This window comes from Chelon labrosus, assembly GCF_963514085.1.
Source record: "Chelon labrosus genome assembly, chromosome: 18".
NCBI lineage: Eukaryota > Metazoa > Chordata > Actinopteri > Mugiliformes > Mugilidae > Chelon > Chelon labrosus.
The window spans coordinates 23455037-23478026 of NC_140351.1; the positions used below are offsets into that span (position 1 = coordinate 23455037).

The following is a 22990-nucleotide window of genomic DNA, read 5'->3' on the forward strand; positions in this document are numbered from 1 at the left end:
TGTGATAAAAGCAAAATCTACACAGATGGAAACTTTGTGGATTACAGTCTTCATGTAACTCACACATCCCTCAGATGATGTGTCAGCCCAACACAAGCAGACACTGATGAAAACAAATGGGTCTGAGTGGGAGGAGGCGGGACACTGAACCAATCCTCACACTTGACTGGACAGAGGCAGAGAACTGTCTGGCTTACTCGCCCGCTAATCAAGGTGTTTGTTTTGATTTTAGAGAGAGACAGAAAAGAGACAGGAAGAGGCTCTGAGGGATCCATTTACTTCTACACAGTCACACCACATGTCTTGTTGCTTTGTTCTCAACACACACACACACACATACACCACTGAGGCCAGTGTATTACTGTAACACTGAGTTGTGTAATCTCTAAGCAGTGACTAATGTGCTTTTAATCCATATGGAGGGGACCATAGACTGTATAAAGATGGACGGGCGGAACAGCTCCTCAAAAGTGTAGCCAAAGCAAGTAGAGCTCCCCCTGGTGACTGGCTGCAGTATAGGTCATAAGCTCCACCTCCTCCATGCAAAACTAGAAACTAACACTAAAATACACAGCATTTTTTTTTTCAAGAATAATTTTTCTCATTTAGGTAGTGAATATAATGCTGATGCACACACAAGTGTCCATTTTTTCTAATAAGTTTCGTTTTAGTAAGTTATCTGCTATAGAAACAGGATGTGACCTCATGGTGACTACAAGTTGCCAGGCCAACTGCTCCGTAGCGGAACAGTTGGAAAAAATAAAAATAAAAAAAATAACGTACAGTGTATAATCCAACATTTTTTGTAACTGGTGGAGGTCGAGCAGAGCACAGTATTAAACAAAAACTCGAGTGAGTCGTGCGTGGCACTACTCTCAAACTGTACTGCACAGACTCTGGCTCCAAACTTGCAAGTTTACGTGCCCGTATCTCTGGGAAAATACCGTTGTTTTGTCCAGTGCCAGTAAGTGGGGATGCAGTGTCCATGTTTATATACAGACTATGGGAGGGACAGTGATGAGCAGTGATTTTGCACTGGTTCTTTCCAAGAGTACTACTAACCCTACTGAGCATGTGCAAAGGACACACTCACATTTTTCTTTGTAGCAGCTCCCTGACAGAGAATTTATTGTTTTCTTCTTCTTCCCATTGCCTTATAACTGGAGTTTCATGGGATTGATTTCATAGAAAGGGGCATCTCTTGTTTTGGACAAACACTCCTAATGAGTTCTGATTTGAGGTCTCTTGTTTAAAGAAAGTTTGTGGAGCTCAACATGACCTCAGGAAAGCATTGAGAGAGAGAGGCGGGGCCAGACTACGATCTACCAAACTTCCCTACAACCCACAACGTGACAACTGACAGCTCTCTTATTAACAGACAACCTCCTCAGGGTCTGGGGGGGCTGTTTTGGAAGGGATCCAGTGATGGACCAGCACTTTCGTGACTGGGTCTGGGGACAGTCCAGATGCACAAAATGTTCAGTCACACACACACACACCAAAAAAAAAAAAAAAAAACACTGCTTCACCGACCTAACCTTGTCACAACAGTCTGGGGCTCCCACTGGGCATTATTCCTTATTCCCTGTTCCCTTAATGTTAATTTCTTCTTCATTTATATGTGTGTGTATCCATTTCCAATAGTTATTGCACTACCATAATAATTACCGTTTCACATTATGCCATATATGTCACATATTATACTGTTACCACTATATCCATCACAAATTACCTTCAAGATTCAGCCAATTTCACTATGTACGCACACAACACCCTTACGCACATGGAGTGCATAACCTCCTATGTTTTACAGATGTCCTGCACCAACTGTTTTGTCCCTGTTCAGAAAGTGTTTCTGTTGTTTGTGTTAAATATATATAAAAAAAATATGAACTTTTAGAGACTTGTCAGTGCAACATTTCCTCATAACCCAGCAGCAGCCTGGAGAACTGACCTGCGCGTTGCTGAACACTTCCTGGATGCTGTTGATTGGTCCAACCGGAACACCCGAGCCCTGGAACCTGCTTAGCCAATCGGCCGTCATCCCCTGCAGAAATCTGACAGAAACATGGAGAACGTGTTTTATTAGTCTACACGCACATTACACACTTGCATATATTACACACATCATTACACATGCTAAGCTGACTAACTGACATACGGACAGAAGGACAATCAACTGCTAATTACATCTGACAAGCGTGTGTGTTCGTACCATAGACTGTATATATATATGGACGATTCGTCCTCACTTCCTTGCATTGGACACTAGTTTTCATGGGATACAGGCAGCTCCATCTTGAAAGTTTGGAGCCAAAGTCTGTGCAGTACGGCCCGGGAGTGGAACCAGGCGGAGCCACATTATTGATGACCCGCCACACTTCTGTGCTACACTTACTCGCGTTTTCATTTGATTAATACTGCACTCTGTTCTACCTCCACCAGTTACAAGGAAATGTTGGATTATACACTGTACTTATTTATTTATTTTTCCTATTCTCACAGTACTATGGGCGGTTGTGGCTTAGTAGGTAGAGTGGGTTGTCCACGAACCAGAGGGTTAGGGGTTCGATCCCTGGAATGTGCCACATGCCGACGTGTCCTTGAGCAAGACACTGAACCCCCGGTGTGAATGTGTGAGTGCTTGTGTGAGTGAATGTGTAGATGTGTCTGTGACTGTAAAGCGCTTTGAGTACCAATAGGTAGAAAAGCACTATATATGGCCTTGCTATATAAAAGCAAGGCCATTTACCATTTACTATGGGACCATCACATCCTGTTTCTATAGTTAAATAACTTAAACAAAACATCAGAAAAATTTAACATGCATAAGTATTACATTAACTAACTAAAATGAGGGAAACTGTCCTTATAAAATTTAAAATTATTTGATGTGTATTTTAGTGTTTTAATTTGGCCCAAGTCCCATCCACTAACATTGAGGGGGTGGAGCTTATGCCCTATACTGCAGCCAGTCACCAGGGGGAGCTGTACTTGCTTTGGCTGCACTTTTGAGGAACTCTGTGTGAGAGTGTGCGTTTTCGCGTGTGTGTCTCCAAACCTCTGTGTGAGTGTGTGCAGTAACTGTTTACGGTTTTGGACTCTCAGCTTGTTGGTTTTGTAGTTTGGGTCCTGTGTGAGCTCCATCAGATCCAGAACCTGGAAATACAACATCGTCGACAAAATAATATAAATAAAAATAAACAACATAAAAAATAACAAAATTAAGAATAACCATCAACGCTGGAGCTTTCTCAGACTCAAACACAGATGTTTGAAACACCGATTTTCAGTGAAACAACACGACAAGTCAAATTAATGGATGATGCTAAAAACGAAGCCTGAGGGCTTCTACAATCAAACAATAAAAGAGTTCAACGTGAGAAGAGGCAGAATGAAGCCAGACTGATTCTGCTTCTGCTTCAAATCTACTCCTGATGTTCACTTCCCTAGAAATATACTGTAACTCTTCAGCCTCCTGCACACCATCTACTCAGATGCCTTCTCTCTTTTTCTGTTGTGGTGATTTCAGTCAAAGTAACTGTTGATCTGCTTTTCAAGTGTGAATGTGTACAAGTCTGTGAAGGTTTGCTGCAGGAATATAAAGCCTCCACCGCAAACTGTGTATCAGGTGTTTCTTCTCCTTGATTTGTTTGTGATTTTAGGTGAACTAAGTCTCGGTTTGAACCTGCAGCAGGGTTTCTGACACGACAATATGTTAGTTTGATGGTTTGTGCGGGAAAAGGGCCTCACCTGACACACTTTGACAAACTGTTTGTCATTGCCTGCAGCCACAACGAGGTGTCCGTCTTTGGTTTTGAAGGCCTGAAACAGAAACAAGGCAAAAGCACCAAACATCACACACTATGGAGCATCTGAGCACAGAAAGAGATCGATAGGAAACAACTCCTCAAGAGTTCAGGAGCTAGTTCAACACCGTGGTGGTTCAGTGACAGGAGAATTAGCTGCCGTTTGTGTCCACCGACAAGTGGATCTGACAGGAGACATCTCTGAACTTTTGGAAGTCACGAAGTAGAGGAGCAGCAGAGAGGTCAACTTCATGTTGTTGACTTTGGGGATTAAATCATTTTTACGGAGTCGCTCCATCCCAGCAGGTAGATATGAAATTTACTCTAATTAAATAGGAGGATCAGAACACTGGAGGCAAGTCCTCGGTGAGTTTCAAAATCCGTTTAATAACTTAGAGCACACCAGAGGAAAGCTGCTCTCCCCCTTCTTCTTTGTCTATTTTTTTACCTCTCCTCCTCCTCCTCCTCCTCCTAATCTTCTCTCAAGTTTCGCAAGTTCTCCTTTCTCCTCCTCTTCCTCTCTCAGAACCGCCTGTAATAAAAACTCTTCACCACATAAAAGAGCTGCTGTCGTACATCACAACACACACACTGCAGAGACACACTGTGCATTCAGACCACTAACCCTTTAGTCACACTGTTCCGACCGCCGCCTCACTTTCATCCACAGCCTCGGGGAGCAACCCAGTCCACCCGGGGACTGCGATGGGACATTCACCCGCAAAACCCCAAACAGTCCTCAGAGAGGACAGAGCACATGCCACCCCCACCACCCCCGCTGGCTGTAAATCAAACGCAAACGCCGACTTCCAAGGAAACCGTCGGAGAGCTAAAGCTGCTGACCTCCATGTTCCACAGCTTCTCGGCCTCGTTTGGCTCCAGCATCAGGTCAGAGGGAGATTTCCTATCCGCTTCAACCTGCCCGGCTAATACAAGCTGAAACAAAGACGAGGGGAGAGTCTACAAGAAACCCTTCAAGTCCAGCTGTCTTTGTTTTAGCTTTGTTTTTTAGGATAAACCCTGACCTGGAGCTTTCAGACAGATAATTCCCTGCTGGAGGATCAGGCGGAGACCAAAAACAGAGCTAAAAGAGATCATGACCGTCTTATCTCCGGCCTCACAAGACTCTGAATTCATGTGATTTCACAAGAGAAAATGTGTGTCAGTCTTTTATATTATTTCCAGGGCTGTTAAAGGAAATAACAAGTTACCGCACAATCATTGCAATGCCTCAATTTTTTTGGAACCACGAAAACAAAGAAACTGAATAAAAAACATCCCTTTCTGTTGCCTTTAGAACAGATAAATATGTACTATTTATTGTGATTTAAGAACAAACAACCATGAGATTAATATTAAAATGAATCAATGCACTGACAGCCTTAATTACAGTGTTTCACATCTGAATACATGTGAATAAACTGCTGCTCTATTGCAGTGTTTTACTGTTAACAAGCGTCACTTTGATATATTTTCAGAAACTCAACCCAACAAAGGTGGAGAAAGGCGATTTTCTTTAAACTTTACTAATTTAAAGTAGTCTTTTTTTGTAGTCTATTTTTAAAGGTGCTGTTAAACTGAACCAATGAATCCGACGTGTCCAGAAGGAGCAGCTGCTGGTGCATGCATTGTATCTTTGTGCTCATTTTGTCGTTAATTCTTGTGATGAGTGAAAATACACAAAAAGAGACTGAAGAGAGCTTGGCATCACAGAGCACTTGTACTGCATTGGACCGTGCAGGTGTACCACATAAAGTGGACATCTCTTGCGTGTTTCTTATTCTTCAGTATCGGATAAAAAGGTCCCACTTTCATCCTCGGTAAAGTCCACGGCGACACCGGAAACGTCATTCAGAGACAGAAATCTACTGTCTGCACCAGAACCATGAATTGATTTCATTTACATCTGTTCATAAGTCTTGGAGGACTGTGGAAACTCTTTCAGAATACTGTACCTACAACAGTTAGTCTTGAGTTTTGTGCAGCTCTTCCAGCAGACTAATTCTTCTATCCAACAGGCCAACTTCCACTTCCCTTGGTGAGGACAATAAATCAGAGCAGTCTTTGTGGTAAGTTCATTACCGCTGCGTTCTAAACTCAGATTTATTTATTATGTTAACAGCAGAATTAGAAACTCTTCAATCAGCATGATGTGCTGCAGGGCCTCCTGGTTCTCAAACTAATGAAGTTTAACGGTCATTTATTCTGTACTGCTCTTGTCTCTACGTTCAACTTTCCCTTCCTGACTCTCTCTCTCTTGTGTCTTGGATGTCTCTGTTTTTTTTTTTTTGGGGGGGGGGGGGGATTTGAATTGACCCGTCTCAGAAATTCGATGTGAACTTGAAAAACGTCGTCTGGGGACGGACGACTTCTTCAAGCTCTAACATCTTCCTCGCGAAGCCGCAACCGCAACACCAATAATTCTGTTGTTTCAACTGCCGCGACCCGTCTGCTCCACTTTCATCTCCAGAACCCACGGGGGAGGGCAGGAGGGAGCACGGCATTGTGGGTAGGGCGGTTCACACAAGGATTAGATCCGAACGTTGGACAATAAAGCTGCGGCTGGTGAGAGACGACGACCACAAGAATCAGCCACCACGTTTATCTGAGTGTGTGAGTAACATCTCCCTGAGGCCTGGTTTAATGTGAAGCAGACTGACACATGGACATGTTTTCAGTCTCCAGTTTTTATGCTCTCTATGTATTAAACACGAAGCTTTAACATTTAAACATTTAAAATGAGCTTCCTTTGCGCCAACATGTTTGCTCTTACAAAGGTCAAGTGCTTCCTTTGTGGGTCCAGGTTTCAAACCTCTTCAAACCTTTACTCTAGTGCATGTACGACATAATGTACGAGGGTAACGTACACATCCACCTGACACCACCAAACTCCCGCTCATTCAACAATGGTCAGAGAGACGGAGTGTGAGTGCAGCTGGGGCTAAGAACAGCCAGCAACCTATGAGGACAACCACCTGTCAATCAAAGAGGCCACACCCCCAAATTCTACTGAACTTTTATCCTTGATATAATTTAAAGAGGTGATGTCCAGAAACATTCTTCAGGAGCTACAACATTAGATACAGAGAGCAGAATTGGTTTAAATACTGGCTCTTACTTCTTTCCTTCTCCACTTTCTTTTTTGTTCCTTTCTCTTTCCTTCCTTCCATCTCCATTTATTTCCAAGCCAGCAGCATTTACTTAGTTCATTTAGATTGTAGGTTAATCGTCATATCACATGACCGTAGGTTTGTTAGGGTTTCTCAGTTGGACAGGGCCTCTAAATGTGTTTTGCCTGGGACCTTGGCACAAGGGATTGTAACATCTAATCCTGTGTATTAATGAATGCTGCTTCCTCCCTTTTATCCACCCCCCATTGTCTTTTTCCTTCTTTTCTTCCTTCCTTCCCCATGACTGTAGTCTTGGTGGTGTAGTCAAGTGCGTTTTTTTGGACACAGGAGAGATAAGGAGACATCAGCGTTTGTTGTTCTTTAATGTCAATTTGGACATTTTAACAGAGCTTGACCTTAACTCGTCGTTTCTCCGTACTTCTCCGCTCTTGTTTTGTCTCCATCAGTTCATGTCCGTGTGTTGTGTACAGAGATTATTTTTTTTTTTCCTTTTAAACTCTGCCAGAAAAGGCATCACTGAGAGTTACATTTACAGCAGAGAAGATCAACAGATTCCTGTGGTATGTCTCTGTAAAACCTTCTTCAGCTACAGATTTATTTGTGTTACCCTCTTGGGTGAGTACAAGCTCTTATTGTGAAAATATCCAGCCGATGCCTCGGAGTGCTTAGAATTTCTGAGGCATACAGGAAGTAGATAATTCACGTTTTAGCAACACCGCAGAGAGGCCAAGGGAGAAGAGAAATGCGCTAAAGTGGAGTCTCTGATGTTTTTAATAAACACAGAAAAAGAACTTCAACACGAGATTCTTTCATCGTTTCTTCTCCGAGGTGTCTGCTCTGGATTTATTTTCATGATTACTGGATAAACAGCTGATGAAAGAAACGAGAGGAGTTTAATGCAAGACCAGAGAACACAGATATGGTGTGTGGTTTGCATAGAAGAAGATGGATGAAGGAGATATACGAGCACATAATAAGTGAGACAACACCAAATCACTTCCATGCAGGAGACACACCAACACTAATCGTCTCTAATTGTTTTATAATCGTTTTATCTGAGCTCCTCCTGCTCTCCCTCCTCCCTGAAACCCTGACATCAGCTCTTCTGGGATTAGAGGAGCCGCCAAAGAAAGTTGAGTCAGACGATCTCTTTCCATCCATCCTTCCCCCTTTCTTTCCATTCTCCTCTCTCCTTCCTTCTCTTCATCCATCCTTCTCTTTCCATCCATTCTTCCGTTCTTCCCTCTCTCCTTCCTTTCTTCTCTTCCCTTCCACTCTTCTCTTTCCTTTCAACCTCCCTTCTCTTTCCTTCTTTCCTTCCTCCTCCAACATTCCTTCTCTATCTGTCCATCCTTCTCTTTCCTTCAGCCCTCCCTATGATGGTGTTCAGTTTGTAACAGACCTCCAGCTCCCGTCTTCTCCTGCTGCTGTGTGTTTCGCGGACAGAGGTGAAGATGTTACCTGGTAAGGTACGATGCTCTCATGGGCCGTCCCCCATCGCCTCGCCTCCTTCCCTGCATTCAGGTAGTTGGCAGCAACATGGCTGAGACAGGAAACCTGAGAGAATATAAATAAAATATAAATGTGAGCCGTCACCAGCCTCGTTCAACTGCTGCTGTTGGAGGTCAGCTCTCTCTCTCTCTTGAACACGGGCTACTGTCGGCTGTAGCCCACGTCAACACCATTAACACCGTCAGTCAGACACTTCTAATATGCGGCTCTCGCTCTGCAAACTCTCAACTCTACCATACCTTCCGTCTCTCGCATGGTGCATTAACTGACATCAAGGACAAAAAACACTAATAGAACACAACAGAACTGAAAATAAACACAAGCGCTTATAAATACTGTGCGCTACAGATATGTTTAGCCTGTATAAATGAACCTTCACAGCTTGCTGTAAGAAGGAAAAAAATGCAGTATATTTCCGAAGCCTTTTCCGTGTACAGCAGTCAAAGGTCTAATAACATTAGACAATGAAATTCACCAACAAACTATTGATTTGCAGCCTCCTTCTCTCTGTTACTGCAGGACATGTGAAGTCATTAATTGACTGCTGTCAAGAGGATTTGGACCATTGCTCTGTTAGCGGATGCCTTTTCAGATGAGTGTGCATTGCAGTAGTGCTTTTGTTGTATTTCAGGACCGACTTACATATTCTGCATGTCACAGTAGAATGGGCTTCATCTTTAGTGAAGTATTTCCACACACTTGATGAACCGCTGCTAGTTTGCCGCAATGACCCACTGGGCTCCTCATCTGTGTTCTCGGAGGTGTGAATTTTGTTATCGTCACGAGATCAGTGACTAGTCAACTTGATGCTTAAAGCGTCATGGCACAGCAAGTGAAGTCAACTAGTCGACTTGTCGGTACAACCCATACCAGAAACCACATCTCTGCTCTCCTTCCTACCAGAAACCACATCTCTGGTCTCTTTTGTCTGCCACCACAGAACCTTCAGGTCTTGGCTGAAGCTGCTGATGGATTCCCAGGATTCTGGATCAACACGTTGGCTTTGAAGTGTTGCTACTCACCAGGCACTACATTAGGACTTAGATTACACCATTAACATGCATGATGGGTCAAAATATTAGGAACACCTCTGAAGTCATGCCGCAATACAACTTCAGTCGTTCTTAAAGACCCCTCGCTTTGTTAAAGCAGAATTTATTTCAGAACCAAACAAATGAAAGCAGAGTAACTAAGAGGACGTCCCAGGTAACACCCGCAAGGAGCTGCTACTGCTGCTGGTGGCACTGTTTCACAAATGGCTGAATGTCAGAAGATACTGTAACTAACAATTATCACTTGCCTGCAGCATTTCGTCTAAAGGAACCGCAGAAGCAATGAAGAACTGAAACCCACTTTACATCCTGCTGCAGAATATTTTCACTGAGTTTGTTCAATAAAATCTTCATTAGTTTGCTTCACAACTTTGAGTTTTCTTCTTTTCATTGTCTTAAGTATTTTCATTTTGAAATGACTATAATTATTAAAGGCACGTTTTACAGTGAGAAGAGACAATCTGCTGCCTCCGCTGACTGGATAAATGCATCACAGGTGGCCCAAAACTCATTAAAAACTCAAAAACATTACTCCAACTTTAAAAGTGACTGCAGAAACTTGTAATCAGTCCCGACGAGTTAGTTTGTCTGAACATGTTTATCTAAACCAGGGCTGTCAAACATACGACCACGGGGCCAAAACCGGCCCAATCTGCCCTGTGGGATGAATTTGCAAAGTGCGAAAACTATATAGAAAACATTAACTGCAATTTTTTAGTGAAAGTAACTGCTATTCCTAATTTGTCCACTAGCATTACTCTGTTTTAGTATGAATTAGACATAACACGACATTGAGACCTAGAACTAAACAGCAGATGGCAGCAATTCAAATTGAATTAGTTTTCTTAAAATTCCAGGTTGTTCATAAAATGTTTTGTAAAATGATATCATAATGTACTTGTACTTATTTGCACTAAAACAAAGGGAAACATCTGGACTTCTTGTTGTTTTTAAGTTATTGTGCTATTATGTAACGGCACAACCACAATGAATGAGCATCTCAAGAGAGACCTCAAACCAATCAGACAGCAGCATCAGTGTTTGGACTATTCCAGTGAGTTTAGTCTGATGGTTGGTTTGCGGTCAGAGACTCCAAAGGAGATGCTAACGGCGATGCCAACAGTGATGTTAATGGCTACCATGGCAGAGTTGCTTTCCAGCAGTTAGTTTCTGCACATACTAACTATTGACTTGATGTAAAGTTTCTCCCATCGGCAAAAGTGAAGACAAAACTCTGTTGATAAGGGCTGTACCATCTTGACGTTTTGGCGTCATTTGGATCCAGAGTCTGTGCTGTAGAGTTCAGGGGTGGAGTTTGCTGCAGAGCCACTCGTTCAGTTGGGTTGAAACTATAGACCATTTCCTTGCAAGGCTACTTCATTTTTTTTTTTTGCTAAATGTTTTCAACTCTCACAGTCCTACGGGAGCGCTTCACAGAGCAGTTGGCATGGCAACTAGTCATTAATACGTCACATCCTGTTTCAATAGCGTCAAATAACTAACTAAAATGAAACTTATCAGATAACATGTACACTTGATATGCATCAGTATTATATTAACTACCTAAAATGAGAGAAACCATCCCATATTTTAATGTTTAGTTCAGCCCAAGTCCCACCCTCTAACATGGAGGGGGTGGAGCTTATGACCTATACTGCAGCCAGACACCAGGGGGAGCTCTACTAGCTTTGGCATCACTTTTGAGGAGCTGTTTCGGCGACCATCTTCATACTGTCTATGGTTTAAAGTCTGCAGGAAACGCCTCGATTACTAAGAGCAGCCATCGGCACATCACTTTCTGTACTACATCAAGACACTTGATGAGAAGGATATAACAGAAATGGACTTTGGGAAAGATTTCTTTGACGTGTGCTTTGATTTCAGCTAACATCGAGAGACAAGGCAGATACTGCAGCCAGTCACCAAGAGGAGACCCACATGTTTTGGCTTCCCACATGTTTAGAGGAACGGTCACGTTGTCCATCTTTAGTTACAGACTACGATATAAACCTATAAATCTGAACCAGGTAGATCTGATTGATGTCGCAGAGCTGACTTGAACCTTTAAAATCTGAACAATGGGGATCAGCGGCATCATCTCACGTTTCTAGTAGAAATGCTGATGACTTCGGATCCTTTTGTTGCAGAGACATTTCTTTCTGAGCCCATGTTGGATGAAACTAATGAATGAGTGTTTGAGAAGATGATTAGATGGGAGGAGAGAAGCAACGGAAGATCAGAGGTGGTCGTAACGCTTTAAAGGATGCCGACATGACGGAGTACAGGCAGCTCACAGTCGGATGGGTGGCGCCGTCAATCACTCGCTCTGTTTAGAAACTGATATTATTCTCGGTTTAAGCTGGAAACCCACAACAGGACCTGGTCTGGTACCAACTACAGGCTGTGCAGGAGTGAAGGACAGCGGCGCCACATGTGAAACAGCTCCATCACAGATTTAAATCAGCTGCAACACTTTCGGAGGCTGAAACAGATCAATTACAGGGGAAGAAACGCTCTCAGAGGAGTCAGAGGGACACTGCTGCCCACAGAGACCGTTCGATGCCGTGTTTAACCTGGATGTGTCTCCTGAATGCTACCTTCACACTCTCCAGCAAACTGAGAAGTGCTCAACAGCTCGAGGTCCCTGCAGCTTCAGACAAAGACTGACAGGAAACTCAGAAATGAACTGAAAGTATTCACAGCTTCTAGAAGTTGGATTCATAAAATAATAATAATAATAATAATAACAATAATAATAAATCTGGCCATTTGCATCAAAAGAGACGTAAAAGTGAACGACACATTCAATAAGATGACCAAAAAGTCGTATTACAGGGGACTATTTTATCTCAGTTGCTTTTACTGTTAAAACATATCTTCTTTTTGCCACGGCCTTTACAGTAAGTCCAAAGCCTCTCGTCTTGTGAAGACAGCCGTAAGATCTGCATGTTCTCCTTTGGAAGGAAGAGAAGGCATCTTTCTCTAGGACTAATGGTCTCCCGGTATACCTGGAAGGAAAGACTTTATCTTCACACAGCATAACAGCCTCGAACTTAAACAAACTTTAGACGTATGAGAGTGATGAGCCCTTGCAGAGGAGCTTGAAGCCGCTCCAGGACCTGCAGGACGCTAGTTAAGACAATCCGTAACGAGACACCGCAGCCCCGAAAACGGTCAGCATGGATTTCATGGATCTATGTTTCCTTCTGTGCATTATTCACCCACCCATCCACTGGCTCTAAAACTAAACACAAGCTAAGTATTGTTTAGACTGTGAACAGAAGCTGAATATTTTTTAAACTCTGAACAGAAGATGGATATTTGTTAAACTGAATAGAAGCTGAATATTTTTTAAATTAAATGGAAGCTGAATATTTTTTAAACTGAATAGAAGCTGAATCTTCTCCTCTCTGAGCCTCTGGAGGAAGTAGGCATTTGCGGTGTTTTGATTCTGAACTCCGTCTGCAAACTGAATTTCTCTCTGGAGAACCATAAAGTCGCGAAATGAGCTGAACCCGGTCGTGTCTCAGGTGAAACATGAGAATATCAAAAGCATAAAACACGGTTTTAAAAGCAACACTGTCACACAAGCGGCGCGTCCCCACACTGCAAATCAAACGCACCGTGGGCGTCCTCGAATACCTCAGAGTCCAGAACGACGCGTGTTCCCATCCGTCTCCGAGTCCTGGACGGCTTTAGGATTACGTATCGCTGGATTTGTTTAAACAGGGACGAAATATTGATGGTTCTGTTTAAAGTGGTCGGACTTCTCAGGATAAATCAGTGGCTTGTTTAAATACCTGCAGGTTCACACACACACTCTGTGACAGCCTCTGCTTATCCCTTCCATCCAAAACACCCCATTGATCTGGACGGAAGCCGACGCTCGCCATCAGCAGTGTCGTTTACCAGCCGACCCTGAACACAACACTGTAAAGCAGGACTCGTGCTGCAGCTCATGGACATTACTTCTAGCTCAGATTGGAGCTTCAGCTTGAGACCAAAGAGACGCTGGAACACAAGTTTTTGGAAGAGTTACAGATGTTTTACTATTTAATCTACTTTTACTTCTACTGTATTTACAGATTTTAAACTAACTGTTGATCAGTTGGTAGAAAGAGAATGAATCAAGGAACTCTCTCTTTTAAATCACATGAAGTTATGTGATGGGTCTCTTTCACCGTTTCCTGGATTCATACAAACTAAACAATCGATCAGTTAATCAAGAAAGTGATCTACAGATCAAGTGATGATAAAATACTGATGAGACGCAGCCGTTTTCCTGTCCATGACAAGAAAAGTACCCCTGAATATGTCCAGGACAAAGTAACTCAGACGTTACCTGTGAAGACAGGAGATTACAGTCGATGTGAACTCCTCTTCCCGTCTTGTGTCGCTGCAGCAGGGCGGCCATGACGGCTCCGTGAGCGTACAGCCCCGTCGCCAGGTCTGTCATGGCCACGCCTGGGCGCACGGGCTCGCCGTCCTGCCAGCAGAAACAGTGCGTTACGCGAAGGACTGGAGGGAACGGGGGACAGTGTGCACATAATGGACACTATTTCTATCATATAACGTGTGATCTCAGACACTTAACACTGACAACAGATTTGAAGGCTTGTGCCGTGTTTGGAAGCTTCCTGCCTCAAGATGGAACATCCTCACAGTCTGTTCTGCTGTGCATGCTGGAAATGACTCTGATGTGGAGAGCACAGTAAGTGGTGTTCTCCACGAAAAACCTGGTCTATGAAGTGATTAGTCTGTAGGTTTCATCATTTTCTGCCTAAATAGTTTGAACTATGACCTCTAGAACGGCTGATCGGTTGACTCAAGAATCTCCAGATCGTTTCCCAAAATGTCCTCCAACCCCAGAAACTTTGGCATGCTCTGTGACGTCCTGGTTGCTGAACCAGAGCCCCGAGGATTTTGAGGCCAAAGTGGACGGATGCTTGCTTCATGAGTCTAGCTCTGAGCACCGTGACCAACTGGAGATAGAGGGAGACTTCTCAGCTCTTCAGCTCTGACTGGAGACGACAAGAAGACTGCTTTTGGTTTCTGCTATCAGCTACTGGAATTTATTTTTGTGGCTTCAGTGCCATTTCATTCAATTTCAAACTTGGTGTTCTGTGCTCATTTGAACTTTTTCTGTTTTTTTAATCGATATAAAATATTTTTCTTTTACTCCAGAGGAAAGCACGGCTATATTAGATCTGATTTTATGTGTTCCAGATGTGTACACTGTGCTACTTTCCATGTTCAGTATTCCTGAGGAAATGATGACCTCTTATTGGAACCACACTATGAAGCCACTATATAAAAATCCACTTCCATTTGGACAGACCCTGTGATTGGTGATCAGCTGATGGGAGCAGCCCTCGTCAACTCTGCTGCTTGAAAGATTACATCAACAAGAAATCTGACGGCCTCAGCGCAACACAACAGCACGTACACAAAGCTAAAACAGGAGGGTGGAGCTTCCTCTGGAGAGCTGAAGCGGGATCGGGAGACTGAATAAGAAAAGTCTCTGACCTCTGGCCCCGTGATGTGCATCATCCCCGACACTGCGGAGGCAATGGAGTCGTAGCCTGGACTCTGAGACTGAGGGCCCGTCTGTCCATAACCTGAACACACACAGACACAGACAGACAGATGGCTGCTTGAGTCTCACTGTGACCTGAGCAGAATCACAGCGTTTCCTCTTCCAGGAAACCCCCATTCCAGCAGCGTGTCAAGTCTGCTGCTCTGACTGAACCACCAGACTGACTGAAGAAGAGTCCACGCTCTGCGCTGGCTTCGCATCAACTATGAAAATGAAAATCAGCCCACTGTCCTGCATGGACGTAGGCATGTTGACATAAAAATATAGGAAGAGGAGAAACTGGGCGGCAACGACGCAGCCGATCAGTGACGTTCTGTGTTGGAGTTCGATCAGCTGCCACCCAGAGAGCAAGCGTGAACTGGAAGCTCATATTCCTGACAGAACATCTTTCAGACGGAAAAACTGTCGGCCTCACTGACGACATGTTATCTTTGACTTGTGATTCTGAACATACACAAAACTTTGGCTCACGTCAAGCGGGAACTGCTTGGAAATTATTTGGAGAATGACGAGGAGGGACGTGACGTCTCAAGAGTTTGTGCTGGATCTAAAAACTGCCTCTGGACTTCCTGCTGTTTTCTTCTCTGGTTCCAAACGGATTTCACTGAACAAACTCTGACAGCAGCTGACGTTTAGCGTGTCCACGTGCAGGCTCCTCATTTCACTGCTATGGGACTAAGGGGGTGTTCCGCTCGGTTGGACCATCGTGAGCAAATAATCAAAAGGTCCAAGTTGATGCTGATTTCATTTGTGTAACTGAATCTGATGGAGGAGCCAGGTGTGGGATGAAGAAAGTGTTTATCTGGGTGTTTCCATGAGAGTTTAATCAACTTTAACTAGGAACTGACTCTACAGACTTCCATCAAGTGTTCAGAGGAAGTTCTCCTCCAGTTTGCCTCCCAATCTACTCCCTGGACCTTTCAACTGTGCACAAACACTGAGTTCCAGTCAGAGGAACTCTTCCCTCTGCTGATCCACAACCATCAGCCTGCCTCCTCCTTCACACCAACAGAGATCAGAAGCAGCTGCAGAGAGTTCCATCCTTACTGTGGAGTTTGAAGACACCTGGTGGCTCATTCAGAGAACTGCAGGAGGCAGAGACTGATCTGTTTTCTGACATGGCTGCGTTATCATTCAGTCAGTTCTTCATCTTTAATGTCGTCACTAACCATCAACAGATCTGTTCCCTCTCTCTTCTCAGACGTATCCCGTCTAGAGTCGCTGCAACAGTGAATCCAAACTGTTTCTACCACTAAAGAATTAGCAGATCTTCAAACATAATCACAACTTTTCTTTCCAGCACCTCAGTTAATACCGGTTTCTATATGATTGGAATGTTAATATAAAAGTGTTCTTTTAACTCCGTGGAGAGCTTTTAACTAGTGGAGAGGTAATGAGATCAGAGTCAATCATGATTGGCAGAGTTCTATCTCCTTGTTCTGAGGTCAGAAACCTGGCGGATAGTCTCTGGTGTGGTTCCTGTTTATAGTGACTGTGCTCCAGTGGTCGTCACTGACGTTCTTCTGATGTTTTCTGTCATTTTCGTCGTCCCTGGCAGCAGAAGCCACCATACCACGAAGCGTCGAGGTATTCCATCAACGTATTCGCGTAAATGAGGTAATCGATGATGTCAACGAGTGGACCTGGACCACCAGGTTCTACCAGCAGCTACAACAGTCACAGTGAAGTCCAGTCTGTAAATCAAGTTATGCTGCCTACAAAACTTTTAGTGGCATAAAGTTGGTCTGGAGTCTCTCCGTTGGGAACTGATTATTCTTCAATAAAAATCTGCCGGGCTGTTCAAATCGTATAGGTGGGCTTTATGTGGTAATGCACAGAAGAATAACAGACATAGTCATACCATGGACCAGAGGTCTTCAACAGGGGGTCCGCAATTTTTTTTTCCATAAATTTAAATGTCTTTAAATACACATACACATAAGTAGGGGGTCCATATCTCCATCAGTCTGGGGGTCCTTGGCCTGGAAAACGTTGAAGACCCCTGCCATAGACTGTAAATAAAGATGGACTACAGAACAGCTCCTCAAAAGTGAACCCAGAGAAAGTAGAGCTCCCCCTGGTGACTGGCTGCAGTATAGGTCATAAGCTCCACCCCCTCCATGTTAGTGGATGGTACTTGGGCCAAACTAAAACACAAAGTGTTTTTTTCAAAGACAGTTTCTGTCATTTAATATAATGCTGATGCTTGTTCAAGGGTCCATTTTTCTGATAAGAGGATGTGACAACATGACGACTACCATGCCAACAGCTCCATGAAGTTGTCCCATAGGACGGTAAGAGTAGGAAAAAATAAATAAATAAGTACAGTGTATAATCCAACATTTCTTCCTAACTGGTGGAAGTAGGGAGGAGCGCAGTATTAATTAAACACAAACTCTGGCTCCAAATTCCCAAAATGGTGCTGCCCCGTATACCTGAGAAAATAGTGTCAGTTTGGGCAATGCAAGGAAATTATGTTATTAGGAAGTGGTGTTAAATTAGTTCCCAACAAAATGGCTGTCTTCTGAGAAGCTTAATCTCTGCTCTGATTGGTTGGAGGATCATCCAGTCTCTGTGTATTGGCTGAAACACATCACATTATGAAAATTCCGCTGGGCTTCATCCTCTGTGGAGAATGAACAGCACAGCTTCCAATAAACCAACAGAACCCAGTGAGATTAAACAAGTTTCAACAGAGATTAAACGTACAGCTGCTTCCACCCTCTGACATTACTGTAAGAAATGTCGTCAGTCATCACTTTCTGGAGACAAAGACAGGGAAACTGGGTGAGAACAAAGCTGTTGAGGTGAGTCGGTACCTGATATGGAGCAGTAGATGAGTCTTGGGTTCAGTCTGCTCAGCTGCTCGTATCCTAAACCCAGATGATGGAGTTTCCCTGGCAGGAAGTTCTCTACCAGCACATCACACACACCTGCAAGCTGACACACACACACACACACACACACACACACACACACACACACACACACACACACACACACACACAGGTGTATGAATCCAGTCATGTGTTACTCATAAACACATTACAGCTGCTTTGCAAACACCTGCAGTACTTGAACAGACACCTGGACGCTGTGCTGTGCAACCACATGATCTCCTCTGACATGATTAGAACAATGGGAAAGATCCAAACCAGGAAAATGCTGATGAGGCTAGAACCTGGTATCAATGGAGTCGTGCAACGGACTAAAACCGTGTTCTGGATGTTCACCAGCTGACTAAAGAGTTGAACACACTTCGGCCGGATACATTTCAGGTCTGTTTTTACAGCTCCTGACATTTCGTCCTGGAAAGCGTTCCCTGTCTGCAGTCAGCTATAATCTCTACTTGACTGGATTTGATTGTTTTCGTTGGGAACAGTGAACTGGTTTAAATAGTTGAACTCGTTTCCTTCCACAAGCTCCAGTGAGTACTAGGGCACTGCTCCTGAAGAACTGGAGGAACCAACACAGGCTTGTAGACATACCTGTGGTTAGTGTACCGTCTGTAAAAACAGGAAGAAAGTATCTGTGACTATTGCATGTTTTATTCTTAGGATGTTTTGTTGACCTTGAGTGCTTTGAAAGGCGCCCACAAATAACATGCATTATATTATTATTATTAGTTCACTGTCTGAACAAACAGAACAAAGTCCAGTTTTTGTTGCACCAGACTAGAAGACATTTCTTCTAATGATACGATCTCGGGTCTTTCTACGGCAGTTTTGCCATCTCCAGGAGACTGAAGGAGTCTCCTCCTGAACGGTATGAGGGCTGCCTGGTCCATGGTGTATAGTATTGTCTGTATACGAAGAACAGGTTCCTCAGGCTCCCAACTATGAACCAGACTTGTTTCTGAGGTCTTGGCTGGATTTTCCCGTGATGTCCAACTATGGGCCTGTTCAGATCTTGCATTATAAGATCTGATCTGAGCTATCTGATCACAAGTGACCTGCTTTAAGTACGTGTGTTCAGACCTGGCATTAACGTGTGCATCCAAACGCGTCTCCAGGTCCGATCTCAGTTTGGCGCTCTATATGCAAATAAACCCTGACATCATCTGGGTCACAGAAGAACATTTTAACAGCTGCTGTCTCTAATGGATCTACCGCTGTCTTTTACACGACCAGATCACCCAGATCGGATCTTAATGTAAGGTCTGAACAGGCCCTAAGAGGAGCTGATTGTGAAGGTCGGCTTTAAATATACCCACAGGTACACATCCAAATGACTCAAATAATGTCACTTAGCCAATCAGAGTCCTCTAAAGCCATGACATGATTTTCTGGAGTTTTTCAAACTGTTTGAAAAGTGAAATAATGTATATGAAACAACTGTTGAAAAATGACTTGTGTCTCACTTAAAGTCATAAACGGACTAAAACTCGACTTGAGTGACGGTGCAGACAGTGAGGCTTTGGATTGTGTCAGCAGTGAAAATGAATGGAAGCTGCTGTTGGTGTGTGGTACCTCCTGGATGATCTCTGCTCCTCTGGGATGTTTCAGGTCCACAGCAATGCTCTGAAATCAGACGGTTCATCTGGTCAAGCCTCAGACAGCCTTGTAAAGAATTGAGGACCAGCCAAAATGTCTTCACTTGGTGAAGCTTTTATATAGCACCTAAAGATGGAAGATGCCCGTGTACAATGTCGTCCGTTAGTCAGGGCCCTCTGAGAATCTCTGATGAAAAGATTCTCTGGAATCTTTGTGAGAACAAACATGGCCAAGAAGAGTGAAATGGTTTACTTCCTTCCTCACTTGCTTTTATATAGCACTTTTCTACCTATTGCTCAGGGACACTTTGGCATGTGGCACATTCCCGGGATCGAACCGCTAACCCTCTGGTTCGTGGACAACCCACTCTACCTACTGAGCCACAGCCGCCCCACTTCTAAACTCTGATCAAGCTTTGTACGCAATAGTAATCTGAGCTGACTCTGGCACTGATGTTTCAACCACAACAGTGTTCTCAAACATGTTTCTAACATGCGATCAATTATCAGAGAAACCTAAGGGTGTATTCACACCTGCCTTGTTTAGTTCGATTAAAACGAACTCAAGTTCGTTTCCTTGCTTGGTTCGGACCTTTTTGACTGGTGTGAATACAATCACTCGAACTCTGGTGCGGACCAAACAAGCGGACCGAGACCCAGCTGAGGAGGTGGTCTCGGAGCGGTTCCTACCGAACCCTGGTGCGGTTCCTTTATGGTGTGAAAGCAGCCCGACCTCGGTCCGACCCAAGTTGCAAAAATCTACCTTTTTGGATTTGACGAGCTCCCGTAGTTTCCCGTAGTTTTCGCGCATTATGGGAAATGTAGGATAGCCCAGTGACACACACAACAGAGAGAGACACGTGAAGCAAACAAACGCAGGTAGGTTAGGTAGAGATGAGCCGTTGCAAAATAACGAGCATGATATGGTTAAACTCATGTTGCATCAAACGGTCTTGACGCTCGAGCACAAGCTGTAAGTTTATAAACCATATTGCTAGCATAATAACAAGTAGACCTACAGTACGCAAAGTCTCCATTGTAGCCTATTTACGTGGGACATTTGGCTTCCTTCTTTACCCCGCCTATACGTTTACCAGCCAATGGCTGAACGACCTTAGCACATGTGTTTTTGTTTATAAATTCTGGTCCGGTTGCAATTAATCACAGTGTGAAAGCGAACCGCACTAAAAAAAAAAAAAGAAAAAAATAATTGGTCCGGACCAAAGCAAGTGAACTAACGGACCTTCCTGGTGTGAATACGCCCTAAGATTCATCTGAACGCCGCTTCAATGGAACCTGAGCTTTACCATGAGCAATGCTTCTGATCATCAGTTTGACTGAAGTGCCTGTGGTCACTTCACGTACGTAAAGTCCAGTATTTGTGGTTAGTTCACTGCCTGTTCAAACAGCAGGAATGACTTGTCAGGCTTGTGACCTGGAAACAGAGGAGAATCTGAAATATTATAAACTTTCTGATTATTTCCAGCACTTATTTTCCCTCTGCTCTCAGATTTGTGGACCACACAGTGTATTTTTAAATACACTCTGAATGTTTCCAACATTTGCATTTCCTGTTATCAGTGGAGCTCATCTACAAGCTCTCCAAGCAGCCCCTGGTTAGGAATCTCTCAGCTGAATCCTCTAAAATGAGACGTCATGTTTTGCCTGAACTCACGACAGTATTCCGTCATGTTTCGTGCGCTCTCGTGTGTATGCGTTACGTTGCATCTGCAGGACGAACATTTGACAAACGCTGACCTTCTTGTTCCGGTTGACGCTGAGGAAATAGGCGCTCTCGGAGCCCACGAATGGAGGAGCCCAGGCTCTGGTGTCATCGCCTGCACCTGTTCAACGAAACACTTCCCATCATCCTTCGCCCCCGGTCAGACAGAATGGAGGTGAGAGAAAGATGGCCGACTCACCTGGTCTCTCCACTTTGATCACCTGGGCTCCCAGATCTCCCAGGATCATGGTTGCGAAGGGACCAGCCAGAACTCTGCAAAGATTTCATTGAACTCTACTTGACTTCTGCTTTCTGGGCCACAGTATAAATATTACTTCAGGACTCATTCTCACCTAGTCAAGTCCAACACTTTGACGCCCTCTAGTGGTCGGAGGCTTTCTCCTGTACAAATGAACCGGACAGCTGTTTAAAGTTTCTTGTCTACATCTCCGTTACCTTGACACACTTGAAGGAGACTTTGACCACCAGTTGATCATATTTCATGAGAGAAATCTGAGTCCTGTCACCGTACTGACACATTTCATTCAGTCTGAAACATGCTGGCAGGCTGATCTTCCCGTTAGGATGCCTGCTCTGTTTAATCCTGTCACCATTTACTCTTATCGATTACATGACTGATCCACGTTACAGAGCTGGAGGCTAACATTAGCCAGCTAGCTTTAGCTCTAGCACTCTACCTGTTTGTATGTCTGACATGCACCGTTCGACGACCGGACACCTCAGCGGCCGATTCCTCTGTAGCAACGACGTGAAACCAACCGGACACGAAACCCCGAGGCGGCTTTTCAACAACCTCAGAGAGGCCGACATTTTCCCACCTGTTAGCGTCAAGCTACAACAACACTTCCGGTCTCCGCTTTTCATAGTAAAAATCAGAGCGGATGTAGATTTAATTAGTGATGGAGAAAATAATAATATACTTGTATGACTTTGCCATCATATAATACTGTATGTTTTAGATATATGCTTTTATAAGATTGATAAAAAATTCACAATTTTATTTACAAAATAAATAAACTGTGCATCTATGGACTATGATGACAGTGCGCTCTGAAATGCTTGTGAAACTGGGAAGGGGATTTGGGTGGTTCACAGATTTTTATTTAAAAACAAGATCATTTCAGCTGAGCTAGGCTTTAGTCTGTTCCTCTTCTTACTTATCACCTCTCCAGCTTTGGAGAAGACCCTTTCACATGGCACAGAAGTTGCAGGCATATGTAAATATTCTTTGGCAAGCTTGTAAAGATTTGGATAAACTGGCGCCCTTGACTGTCAGTATTTTAAAGGGTCTTCTCCTCTGGAGAGGTAGGGCTCAGACAAATACTGCTGAACCGCCACTGTTGCTTCTGCTGTAGCATTTTAGACTCTGAGTTGCACCTGCAACAAATCAGAACAGAATAAGGTGAAATCCATTGTGTGTGTTTTTGTCTCAAAGAAGGTTTTTATACAGATTAATGCAACCAACCAACTCGGCAGTCCAGCAGTCCCCACAGGTTGTCAGGGTCAGCCTCTTGTGTTGAGGGACCAGGGACTTCTTCCGTTGTGGACTGTAAAACACATGGAAATACATCCAGTTGTTTGATAGAGCATATATACAAGCAATGGTAAAATAAAGACAAAGCTATTACCTGTGATGTTGAGCGTGAGAAATGTT

The 22990-nt window shown here is 43.8% G+C and overlaps 1 protein-coding gene across 1 annotated transcript in view; it reads right to left on the reverse strand.

Moving 5' to 3' along the window:
* The window catches only part of sugct (succinyl-CoA:glutarate-CoA transferase), a 60182-nt gene extending 37923 nt beyond the window's left edge, over window positions 1-22259 (reverse strand). The window contains exons 1-12 of the mRNA XM_084565779.1: window positions 22014-22259; window positions 21669-21717; window positions 21515-21588; window positions 21351-21436; window positions 19570-19620; window positions 17920-18040; window positions 15031-15122; window positions 13847-13990; window positions 8402-8497; window positions 3754-3825; window positions 3062-3159; window positions 1955-2057 (exon numbers count right to left, since the gene is read on the reverse strand). Of these exons, the coding sequence (XP_084421905.1) occupies window positions 1955-2057; window positions 3062-3159; window positions 3754-3825; window positions 8402-8497; window positions 13847-13990; window positions 15031-15122; window positions 17920-18040; window positions 19570-19620; window positions 21351-21436; window positions 21515-21588; window positions 21669-21717; window positions 22014-22200 (1173 nt within the window). The 5' untranslated portion in view covers window positions 22201-22259. The remainder of the gene's footprint in view (window positions 1-1954; window positions 2058-3061; window positions 3160-3753; window positions 3826-8401; window positions 8498-13846; window positions 13991-15030; window positions 15123-17919; window positions 18041-19569; window positions 19621-21350; window positions 21437-21514; window positions 21589-21668; window positions 21718-22013) is intronic.
* Window positions 22260-22990: the final 731 nt, after the last annotated feature.